This window comes from Penaeus monodon, chromosome 9 (genome assembly GCF_015228065.2).
Source record: "Penaeus monodon isolate SGIC_2016 chromosome 9, NSTDA_Pmon_1, whole genome shotgun sequence".
Classification (NCBI taxonomy): Eukaryota; Metazoa; Arthropoda; class Malacostraca; order Decapoda; family Penaeidae; genus Penaeus; species Penaeus monodon.
Genome location: NC_051394.1, coordinates 32,882,735 through 32,895,234, shown reverse-complemented (window position 1 = coordinate 32,895,234; position 12,500 = coordinate 32,882,735). Strand labels below are relative to the sequence as shown.

At 46.4% G+C, this 12,500-nt stretch overlaps 1 protein-coding gene across 4 annotated transcripts in view; it reads right to left on the bottom strand.

The window, feature by feature from the left end:
- The window catches only part of LOC119577088 (transcription factor Sp9-like), a 102,693-nt gene that overhangs the window by 20,911 nt on the left and 69,282 nt on the right, over positions 1-12,500 (bottom strand). For 3 of the 4 annotated variants that reach the window (XM_037924768.1, XM_037924769.1, XM_037924771.1), the window contains one exon: positions 1,718-4,054. In XM_037924768.1, the coding sequence (XP_037780696.1) occupies positions 2,687-4,054 (1,368 nt within the window). In that variant the 3' untranslated portion in view covers positions 1,718-2,686. Of the gene's footprint in view, positions 1-1,717; positions 4,055-12,500 lie in introns of those variants that run through there. The other variant, XM_037924770.1, reaches the window with a different exon arrangement.

Below are 12,500 nucleotides of genomic sequence, written 5' to 3'. Positions count from 1 at the left end.
TGAGATGTTGATATATTTCTTTCCTTGCCCTCTCTCTCTCTCTCTCTCTCTCTCTCTCTCTCTCTCTCTCTCTCTCTCTCTCTCTCTGTCTATCTATCTATCTATCTATCTATCTATCTATTTATCCATATATATCTGTTTATCTGTCTATGTCTTCCTTCCTCTCTCTCTCTCTCTCTCTCTCTCTCTCTCTCTCTCTCTCTCTCTCTCTCTCTCTCTCTCTCTCTCTCTCTCTCTCTCTCTCTCTCTCTCTTTCTCTCTCACTGTCTCTCTCTCTCTCACTCTTTCCCTCTCTCGCTCTCACCCTCTCTCTTCCTAAGTAAACAAAAAAAAATACAAAACCGAAATCTGATTTTTCTACGGGGACCATTTACATATAATCCGAGACAAGGAGCTTTTAGCTATTGAAGAAGGAGCAAGACTTAAGAAAGGGGGAAAGAGAGAGGGGAGAATAGAATGGGTAGAGGGAGAGGGGGAGGGGAGGTACTGCGGATATTTGGAGCTGATTGGACGGGGGGGCGGGGAGGGAGACAGTTGTGGTAGCAGAAGGAAGGGGAGAGAAAGAGGAGGGGAGAGGAGAGGAGGGTTGAGGGCAAATTGGGGTGGATTAATGGACAAAATGGGCCAAAATAGTGGCTGTAATTGGGTAGAGTGTGGCGTCCCCGTCCCCCTCCTGGTCGGGTAATTGAACACAAATGACTCGGAAATGAATATGATGTGCAGACGCTCCATAATGAATATCGCGCCGGTGCCGTGGGGCTGAACCGGATTTGTCCCTTTTCGTTTTATTGATTCGTTTCTGCGTTCGGCAAGGTTGTGTTGATTAAATTTTTGCTAACCATGTAATGTATATGTAAATCTTGAGATGACTGATTATTAGAGGTAATAATTTTAAATGATAAGATATTCATATGTTGATTATAGTTGTAATAGCAATGACTGCGAATCTCCATTCGCAATCCATCACTCTCCCGTGCGATAAACCTAAACAAGAGTTAAAATAGCCACTTCTTTACCACTATCACCAGTGATAAGACATGTTTTAAGCCACAACCCTCCCCTGCGCCCGCTTCGTGAAATGTGGACCCGCGAGCCGAAGTCACCTCCCTCCCGTGTCGCTTTGGCAGTCGCATTTCATCCCTGAGGTAATGACAAGGTCTGCGTGACAGTAATCGATGCTCCACGAGTTGATGAAGTCATAGAATCTGGTCATGATGGTCATTCAATTAGGGCCTGTCACATACAGTAGCATCTTATTAATTTTCTGGCAGGATACTTTAGATGAAGTGTAGAAACTGATAATTTGATATATCTAAAAGGACTTTCTCCTTTATAGGCAAATGCATGTATTTCAGCATGAACCACATATAAGAATTTCATCAAGCATTTTTAATTCTTTTTTTTTGAATATGCAAATGGCACCAAATGTTCCACGTAATATGCATGACTATATCATCACATTCAAGACGACATGAATCATTCATTTAATTAGCAAGCACCAACTTTCTCAAAATTTTGGTTTTACGTCATGAATCTATACTTCATCTATATGTCTAGTAACCACTTAAGCATGGCATTTAAGTAATGCAAACTCGTGTAATTTCGTTCTCATGCTACTTATCGGTGTATCATTATACATATATTCATATGATTTCTAAACACCATCATTATTTTCTAGTGTATAATTGATTATTTTTGATTGGTCAATATTACACTGTTTCATTTTATCTGATTTTATTCTATAAGGCAATATTTGTATCACATATATTGGTATTTTTCTCCATTTTATACATTTCTCACCAAGATGAGTACTTTACAACGACAAACCAGTGAAGACATATACGATACACATAACAGTAAAATCATGACCAAAGTGGGTAACAAATACAATTCGCCTAACCTCAGCAATCACAAAGAAATAACAGTATATGATTGTAGCGTCACCAAGCACACAACACACCTTGAATAAAGTTGTTTCACATAGGCCTACCTTTCAGCACAGGCTCTCGGCCTTGAGGTGGGCGGAGAAGGGACACAAGAAAGTCGACGAGGGGGAGGGGGACACGCCCGCCCTCCATGGTCACACACACGCCACACTGACCGAGATCACAGGCGTGTGAGGCACTCGGGAACTGCCTTGGGACTTTATATGACACTGTGTCGGTACTGGACGACCTCGTTAGTGCAACGTAAGGTGGAGTTAATAAAATACAAAGTGTGTAAAAATAAAATGTGTTATTGTATATCAACATAAAGAAATAAAGAGATGGACCTATACACTGACAAACACTGGTACAAATGCCCATTATCATAGTTAGTTTAAGAGTCACCTTACATAAGTAAACACTATAGACACTTTACACGGGGGCTCAAGAGGGGCGCAAGATTTGGCACATGCTGACGCGGTGAGTGGTGGGGCAGGCATGCTTGCCGTACCCAGCCTGGCACCCAGGCCTGGCAGCCGGAACGTGCCCAGCACCCGGCCTGGGGCACCCACGCTCCACCACCACGGGCGCCGCGGGGACGCCCACTATCACAATGGGGGTGAGCAACCCACGGCTGGCGCCCCTCCACACCCTGCTGCTGAAGCTGCCTGACCGCCCATGCGGCCGAAAGGCCCTGGGCGTTGCAGCCGCTGCTGGGAGGAGCCTGGAGAGGTCGTGAGGCCGCCCACGATCCAGTCCCCTCACACAATGGGCTTGAGGTCTGGCGCGGGCGGACTCATCGCCTGGGCAGTGGGCGTGGTGGGCGTGTTGATGGGCGGCGTGCTGATGGAGGCAGGAGAGGACACGGAGGGCGGCTCGCTCTGGCTGTTCTCGCTGTCGCACTCGCTGCCGTCGCTGTTCTTCTTGCCGGCGCTGCAGGCGTTGTGGGTCTTGACGTGCTTGCTCAGATGGTCCGACCGCATGAACCGCTTGTTGCACACAGGACACGCAAACCGCTTCTCACCTGTGTGGGTTCGGAGATGACGCTGTAGTTCATCTGAGCGCGTGAACCTTTTCCCGCAAAAAAGCCAGTTGCAAACGAAAGGGCGCTCACCAGTGTGCCAGCGGAGATGCGCCTTCAGGTGGGACGTCTTGCCGTAGACCTTTCCGCAGCCCGGGATATGGCACGAGTGGATGTTCCTTTTCCGGAGATGTGCCCCAGCTGGCCCCAGGCGGTCAGCTTCCTGGCAGTTGGGGCAGTCGCAGGTGGCTCGCCCCGTGTACCGCCGCTGGGAGCGTGGAGAGGGTACCTGTGGCAAGGTGGGCTGGCCCAGGCCGAAGGGGGAGCCCATGGCGGGAGCCATCCCCTGCGTGGGGAGCATAGATTTGTACGTGTCCTGCAACAAGTGCTGGCCTGAGGACAGGAGGTGTGCCGTGTTGGAGGCGGCCAGCGTGTGGGAGAGCGTGGAGTAGTCGCTGGCCGGGTAGTTAGCCATCTGGGACATGCCGGCCACCCCGGTCAGGCCGGCGGACGTGGCTCCGGACATGTCGAGCCACGAGCCAGCGGAGGCCGCAGCCGCACTGTGCACATCCCACCAGCTGGTCGTGTTGAGCGAGTTGACCGCAGACACTTCGGGCTTGATGGCCGAGGCGGCCCCGGCCATGCTGTTGAAGGGCCACGACTCGTAGGGGTGTGTGACACCCGCCACCCGGGAGTACATAGAGCTCATGGCGGGGATGTGTGAAGACCCGTCAACCTTGGACAAGAGCGCCGCCTGGGCAGAGTCCGTCTGACCTCCGGACGCGGACGCAGCGGGAAAGTACAAGTCGGAGGGCTGGGGATAGGAGCAGGTCGCACTGGTCGTCACGGCTGGACGCTGGTAACTGGTGGACGAAGAGGCTGTCCCGTGACCACCACTGGCCACGGAGGCGGGGCCTGACCTCTGCCCCGTGCCCACGCCAGAGGCTCCGCCCCCCGACCCCGGCGCTGTCCCGACCGGACTCTTCTTCCACGGGTGGAATCCCTTGCCCACGGCGGCGTCTGCTAAGGGCGGCGGACTCTTGCTGGTCAGTTTGTTGCACTGTGCGGCGAGCATCGCCAGTGGTGTCCCGCGAAGGGACGGATGGTCCTGAGAAAGAAGGAGAAAATACGTTAGAATGCGGTTGCGAAGGAATAAATGCTGGCAGGGACAGAAACCTGAGAGCCGCAGGCATAATGCTGCGGTCAGGTAGAGGGAAGGTGGTCAGTCAAGCCCCTCCCCCTCTCCCCATGCGTCACCCGCCGACCCCCCCCCCCTGCCCATCACCCTCATTGGTAAACATCCAAAAGCCTCTTGACCAATGGCGAGGTTGGCCCCGCCCCCTCCTCCCTGCCCATCGTAAGGTCATAACTGTGACCTGACCACCGCCCGGCCCACGCCCTCGCCCACACCTTGGGAGTTTAACCACCAGGTTTCTGTGACGTGGGAGGTCTAAACCCATCACTAATTGTCTCAAGCGAACCCGAAACCTATGATTCCCAGAGAATTATCCTCGACTCTCACACGATCACTGTCTTGTCTTTAATAATAAAAAAAACGTTATCTTCTCTACAAATTAAAACATATATAAGTAAATAAATACACACATCTACGTACACACACAGAAAAAAGTGTATGAAATTAATAAAATCTATATAATATAAAACATGAAGTTATCAAATGTTAACACGTAATTCGCACTTGCGATCATCAGCCAATATCCAAAAAAGTAAACACAAGCATAAAACATGCAACCACGACGGAAGTGCCGTTAAAAACGCATTTGCTTTGCCTTTATCTCAGAAAGGTAAATAGGCAATCTGTGACATTATCAACCACATGGCAGCACACAAATTTGCATATCAGTGCATCGAATGAACGTTTATATCTATCACGTACTACGATTTAAAACTTAAACCCTCAAACCTTAATCAGTTTACCTCATTAAGGATGTAATGTAGGTTTTCATTTAACGTTTTATCAATATAAATTCGCTTGATGACAATAAACGCAGTAATTGATTATAAAGACGGACCGGAGACTGATGTTCTCAGAGAAATTATTCATACAGATCCCCTGTCAAAATCCCAAATGAAAAAGAATGAGTAGAAGAGAGAAACAAAGGAACTCAGACAGAAATAAAATAACTCGTGGCATTGTAGCGAATCCTCTCGACCAAAGGAAGCAAAGAACAACGCAATGAAGTTATATTCAGGCTCCCTTCAGTCATAAACAACTTTTTGCTTGTTCGTCTGAAAATGGAATGTCGCTTTATTGTCTGAACTGCTGCGTGTGAATGGGCGCCCGAGATGAACGGCAGCCGCGCATCTTTCTATTTTTACCTTAAAAAGAATATATACCAAACGCAAGCATGCATACATACATACATACATACATGCATACATACATACATACATACATACATACATACATACATACATACATACGTATATACATACATACATACGTACATACACGAATAATACATACATACATACATACATACATACAGACAGACAGACAGACAGACAGACAGACAGACAGACAGACAGACAGACAGACAGACAGACAGACATCCATATGTACATACATGCATACAAACATACATACACATACAAACGCATATGTAAGTGTGTGATGTATGTATGTATGTATGTATGTATGTATGTATGTATGTATGTATGTATGTATGTATGTATGTATGTATGTATGTGCATATACATATATGCATACACACACACACACACACACACATACACACACACACACACACACACACACACACACACACACACACACACATATATGTATATATATATATATATAATAATATATAATATAATCATAATAAATATATATGTGTGTGTGTGTGTGTGTGCTGTCGTGTCGTGTGCTGTGTGTGTCGTACGTGTGTGTGGTTGTATATATATATATATATATATATATATATATATATATATATATATATATATATATATATATACATATACACGTTCATATATTTATCTATATTTATATAGATATTTATATTTATATAGAGAGATAAAAATGAAACTTTTCATCATGCCCATGAAGTTTTCCTTGATTTTCAAGAGTACTTCAGAGAAAGAGAGAGAGAGAGAGAGAGAGAGAGAGAGAGAGAGAGAGAGAGAGAGAGAGAGAGAGAGAGAGAGAGAGAGAGAGAGAGAGAGAGAGAGAGAGAGAGAGAGAGAGAGAGAGAGAGAGAGAGAGAGAGAGAGAGAGAGAGAGAGAGAGAGAGAGAGAGAGAGAGGGAGGGAGAGAGGCAGAGAGAGAGACTCAACTCTGCTTTTTACTCATCTTGGCTAAATGCACAGACATGCCCAAAGCTCCGACATATCGATGTATAGTGACACTACAGCATCCCAAATTAGTGTTGCCATGACAACATCTCCCAGCACATGAGTTAAGAAGCGATAACCAGACCATGTCCTCATCTCCCAGAACAGTGGTTTGGGACACGATCATCCCCTAGACTTCACGAGATCTCTGGCTGTCATCGAAGCTCGAACCGCAAGGCGATAAAACTGTAGGAGAAGCAGTACCCGGGTGGCGGGTTGCCCGGTGAGGCCCGGGGGCGTCTTCTTAATTGGAGGTGTGCACAGACCGGCAGACAGACCGAACGTTAGTCCACCCACGTCCTGCTGTAACCAGCCACGACTAGCCATGTGCTAACCCTAGATTTGCTCCCCCTTCTGTACGTTTTGCATCTGTAGCCGACGGACTCAATACAAATGGGTGTGTGCTAACCTTGTATCTCTAATATAATATATTTCTGTTCTTTTTTAAAGCGTAGACATCAAAACAGACATTGCCACGGTGATACTGCTACTGCTACTGCTACTACTACTGCTACTACTATGAATAATAATAATAATAATGATAATAACAACTACAACAACAACAACAACAATAATAATAATAATTATTATTATTATAATAATAATCATAACAATAACAATAATAATAATAACAACAACAACGACAACAATAATGATAATAATAATAGTAGTAAAAATAATGATGATGATAATAATAAAAATAATATTACTACTACTACTACTACTACTACTACTACTACTACTAATAATAATAATAATAATAATAATAATAATAAAATATAATATTAATAATAATATAAATACATAATCATATATCATATAATATCATCAATATCATAATAATAATATATATATAATAATAATCATCATAACAATAATATAATAACAATACAATAATAATATATCATCATCAATCATCACATCATCATCATCATCATCATCATCATCATCATCATATACATCATCATCATCAATCATCATCATCATCATCATCATCATCATTATTATCATTATAATAATGATAATGATAAGAATAAAATCAATAATAATAATAATAACAATAATAATAATATTAGTAATAATAAAAATAATAACAATAATCAACAAGAAAAAACGAATATTAATTAATACTGATACAGGAGCAAGAATAAATAACAACAACAACAACAAAACAACAACAACAACAACAACAACAACAAAATAATAATAATAACAATAACAGAAATAATAATAACAAAAACAATACTAGTAATAACAGCGACACCAATAATATTAGCATCATCAGTGACCCTCTCATGTTCATAATCATTATTCTAGTTGTTACTTTCACCATTCAACAATAACAAGATTATTGTTACCACCACTTTTATCATTATTTTCTATTTAGTTGTTGCTGTATATTTGTTATCATCATATTCAAAATCCACATCATCGTTATTGTCATCTGAGAGAGAGAGAGAAAGAGAAAGAGAGAGAGAGAGAGAGAGAGAGAGAGAGAGAGAGAGAGAGAGAGAGGGAGGGAGGGAGGAGGAGGGAGGGAGGGAGGGAGGGAGGGAGGGAGGGAGGGAGGGAGGGAGGACGGGAGGGAGGGAGGGAGGGAGGGAGGGAGGGAGAGAGGGAGAGGAATGCCTTCGCCTCTCAAGCACGAAGGTAATCCTACCATTCTTATTCTCAAGGTGTGCCCAGTGCATACATATGTTCTCATTCCCTCTGCTGAGGAATTGTAATACTGAACAATCTTTTTCAAGTGGGATTATACACTTAATGGCGTTGTATATTTAAAATCTGCATTGTCAAGCACAGTTTTGTATTCTGACTTAGGGCAAGCTGTAGATGCAATTAAGCAACTTATTTTAATTAGTGAAATTTTTATGAGATTTTACTTATGCTGTGTGTTGGGATATGGTTTCCAGTTGGAGTGGTTTCCATTTGGAGTGGTTTCCAGTTGGAGTGGTTTCCAGTTGGCGTCCAACATCTCTTACCGATAAAACATAGCCGTGTTGTCTATGTCAGTGGCGAAGAAAAGGTTTTCTTATTGTTAAAGATAAGGCAGACAAGCACAGAGATAAAGAAAGAAAGACATAATGAGAGGTACAATGCACAAAAGGATTGGATTCCTTCGGGGCACCAGAGGGCGTTTTAGGGGAGACCTTTCGCGCGACGCTGAGGCAGGCTGGCTGTCCCAGCAGGAGCAGGAGGAAAGGGAGTTGAAAGGGTGGGGCACGTAGCAGAAGGGACGGGGTGGAGGAACATAATGAATCGATAATTTAGAAAGAAAGATGCAGCCATGGAGTAGGCGAGAGGCGTTTCCAACGACCAGAGGGAGAGATATACGAACCAGTAGGACGTAAAACCGTCATCACCCCCCCTCCATTTCCCTTGCCCTCTCCCCCTTCCCCTCTACTCCTTTCCCTCCCCTTCCACCCCTCTACCCTTTCCCCTGTCCTCTCTCCTCCTCCTTTCCCTCCCCCTCCACCCTTTCCCTCGCCCTCTCCCCCTCCCCCTCAACCCACGTAAACACACGCTAACTCTCGAGAGCTGAAAATGTCTCGAGGCTGACCGAGACTCGTGCACCGCCAAGATAACATCCACGTAATACATTTACATATAATTAGTTGCCCAATCATGACGCGCCGCTTTTCCCCTACAAGACACGGCGGTCAAATCGTAACAATAAAATCTTTAAACCAGTGTCCTTATCTTGTAACCCTTTTTCTTCGCTCTTTCTCCCAGTTATTTCCTCCCTCAACCACCTCACTCGGCAAACAACACGAAGAAAACTTATGAAAAGACAGCCAGGCAAAACAAGGGAGGGCGAGGAGGGGGAAGGTCGACGGCGAGCGGGGAGGGGGCGAGGGGGGGGCAGGGAAAAGAGACAAAAGCCTGGAATTGGAATGCGAGTTACAACAATGCTTCCCTGAACATCAAAGTTGTGATTGGGTCAAATCGTGATAATGGGTTGAGAGGTAATTAGGGTGGGAGAGGGAGGGAAGGAAGGGGGAGGAAGGGAGGGAGCAGAAAGGGTAGTAGGGTGCGAGGGAGAGAGGGAGAGAGGGAGGGGGAGGGAGGGAGGGAGAAAGGAAGGGATGGAGGAAGGAAGGAAGGTAGGAAGGCAGGAAGGAAGGAAGGAAGAAATGAAGGAAAGACGGAAGGAAGGAAGGTAGAAAGAAAGGAAGGAGGATAAAGGAAAAGAAGGAAGGAAGGTAGGAGGAGAAGATGGAAAGGAGACACGGAGGGAACGAGGGAGGGGGAGGGAGGCAGCCGTGGGGGGGAGACCAATAAAGTAGCATTAGTAAGACTTCATTTACGAAAAGCAAACAAGCTAAACCTTATTAGAAGCAAAGGCGTGCAAAGAACAGCGCAAATGAACTTTTGAATCTTTCCCTCCTTCTTCCTCCGTTCATTAAGGATGAGAAGCATAAAAGCGGCCAAGCTTGAGCACCTCCGACCCTTATCGCACATCAAATTCCTAGTCAGATACGTCGGTGCAATTCCTGCTCGACCCTCTCCTCTTAACGATCTCTCCCCCCCCCCCTCTCTCTCTCTCTCTCTCTCTCTCTCTCTCTCTCTCTCTCTCTCTCTCTCTCTCTCCTGGCGAACGTGGCATTGACTCTCCGCCAAGTTCTCTTTCTCTCTCTCTTTTCTCACATCTAATTGTTTATCTCATTACAAACAAGTCGAGGCTTCTCTTTTTCTCTCTCTGTGTCTTTCGGGGTGGATGATATACCGCTCTCTCGCGGTGAACTATGTACATAAGTCAATTAAGTTTCAGAGAGCCTAAACTTGATTTAGACCAGCGTTGCCATCTCGGAGGATAACTCGGCGGGTCGTTTGCCTCGTGTTTTTCGCTGTTTTTATTTTGTTTTTGACGGTTAATCACTGCCCATCCTCTCTCCCAATTAAGTCAGCACCAAACTCGTCACAGCAACCGAGGCTATCGACGCACAGAAGGCCCCAAGAAGGCCACATTGTCAGAGAGGCGAGGCACGCGGTGGAAGGCAGCTGCTGTGGGCAACGCGGCGGTCGCTGGGACTCCCTGCTGGGCGCCTAACACCGCTTGTCATAAGGTGCCGCCGCTGCTGTTACGTCTTGCTTCCATGCCAGCAGGGGGCACACGCAAGCCTTCCTCGGGATAGGGAAGGGAGACTCCCTCGCCTCATCCTCCGATGTTCTGCGTCCGGGACGGAAGGGAGGCCGCCCCTCTGCTCTCGTGCGGGGAAGACCGATCCTGCTGCCGTAGAGTTGTCTGACGACTTTTGTGAAGACGAAACGCCGTCACTACTTCTTATTTGGTTGTTCATTTTTGTATGATATATCAATATTTATTTATTTGATACTGCACTGAGTATTATTTTCAACATGTTTCTTACGGTTTACCAGAAGAAATTGACAAACACGTTGCAGTCTCCCCCGCCCATTTCGAGACCGAATTCGTCTTGTTAACGCTAATCCAAAGATGAATCGTTACGAACGCGTATAACTAAAATTTACAATCCTTAATGTGCTTGGAAGATGCAATTACGGCCGAGCCAAATAACGATCCGTTATCAAAAAGATAAAATTTAGTGGCTTGTTATTTTGACTGTTATTGGCTCCAACACGCGCACTCCCATAAACATTTAATGTCATCACAGATTTAACTAGTCGCTTCGCGAATTATTAACGGCGTCTGAATAAAAACTCAACCGGAACTGGTATTCATTATCACTCCGTAATAAAATGCAACTGGTGGCCACAATAAACGACTGCCCCCTCCCTGCAACCTTTTGTGTCACCCAACAGACACACGTCTGTGCCGTTACCCCATAGTTTTACTTCCCATCTTTGTTTTAACAATTCAGAGTCTTCTTCCCTAAACAACAAACAATATGAACCTCTATGGACGTGAGTGAATGTGTGTCTGTATCCATGTATACGCAGCGCCTTTGTGTCCTCGGCAAAAGCGCCTCTGTGTGACCCGGGGCCATAACTTTTTCTCGCGCTGATGGTATCCATCTTTGGGGGGCGCGAGACGTCGAGTAGTGTCACCTCCTGGCGGCGAAAGAGGCGAGGACGCAAGCGGCGAAAGAGGCGAGGACGCAAGCGGCGAAAGAGGCGAGGACGCAAGCGGCGAACGAGGCGAGGACGCAAGCGGCGAACGAGGCGAGGAACGCAAGGGGGGCCCAAAAGAGGCGAGGACGCAAGCGGCGAAAGAGGCGAGGCGCAAGCGGGGAAGAGGCGAGGACGCAAGCGGCGAAAGGCGAGACGCAAGCGGCGAAGAGGCGAGGACGCAAGCGGCGAAGGGGCAAAGGACGCAGACGGCGAAAGGGGCCCGAGGACGCAGCGGCGAAAGGGGCGCGGACCAGCGGCGAAAAGGCCGAGGAGGCCCAAAAGCGGCGAAAGAGGCGAAGGAACGCAACGGCGAAAGGGCGAGACGCAAGCGGCGACCGAGGCGAGGACGCAAGCGGCGAAAGAGGCGAGGACGCAAGCGGCGAAAGAGGCGAGGACGCAAGCGGCGAAAGAGGCGAGGACGCAAGCGGCCAGGCGCCTCGGCGATGGCCTCTGCCCGCTCGCCACCCCGCTTGTTTATCGCTCTAAATATCATCTTTGGTCGCCCCGCAGAGTAATTTACAGCGGTGCATTTTTGCTTTGAGAATTATCCGTGGATCCAGTAATTTTTCACGCCTGAGATTAATCTACTCATTACCTTGCGTACATCACGCGAGTATACAGCGCACAAGATAATGTTGTTCTTGTCGATCAAAGTGAATTGTTAGGAAGTTCGCACTTGCTATTTTTTCCCAAACTTTTCTTTCTTTTACTTAGAATAAACGGTGCAATATCTCGCTAAAGAGTGGAATGACAAACGAGTCCGTAACGGGCAAGGGAGTGCGTGCCGCCGGTTCTGATTGCGCGCAGTTTGTAGTACATATTTTACTTTTTAAATTTTGTTGGAGTGATAAACGCTAGAGAAATGAGTTTTTATCCTCTTGGCCTCTTCTGTGATATATATGACGTTTACATGAATACAAATCTGGATATGCAAATTCGCAAACACGTGCGCGCGATCGTGCACACACACACACACACACACACACACAACCCACACACACCCACACACACACAACCCCACACACACAACAACAACACACCCCACAAAACACCACACACACACACAAAAACACACACACACACCAAACACCACACACACACACACA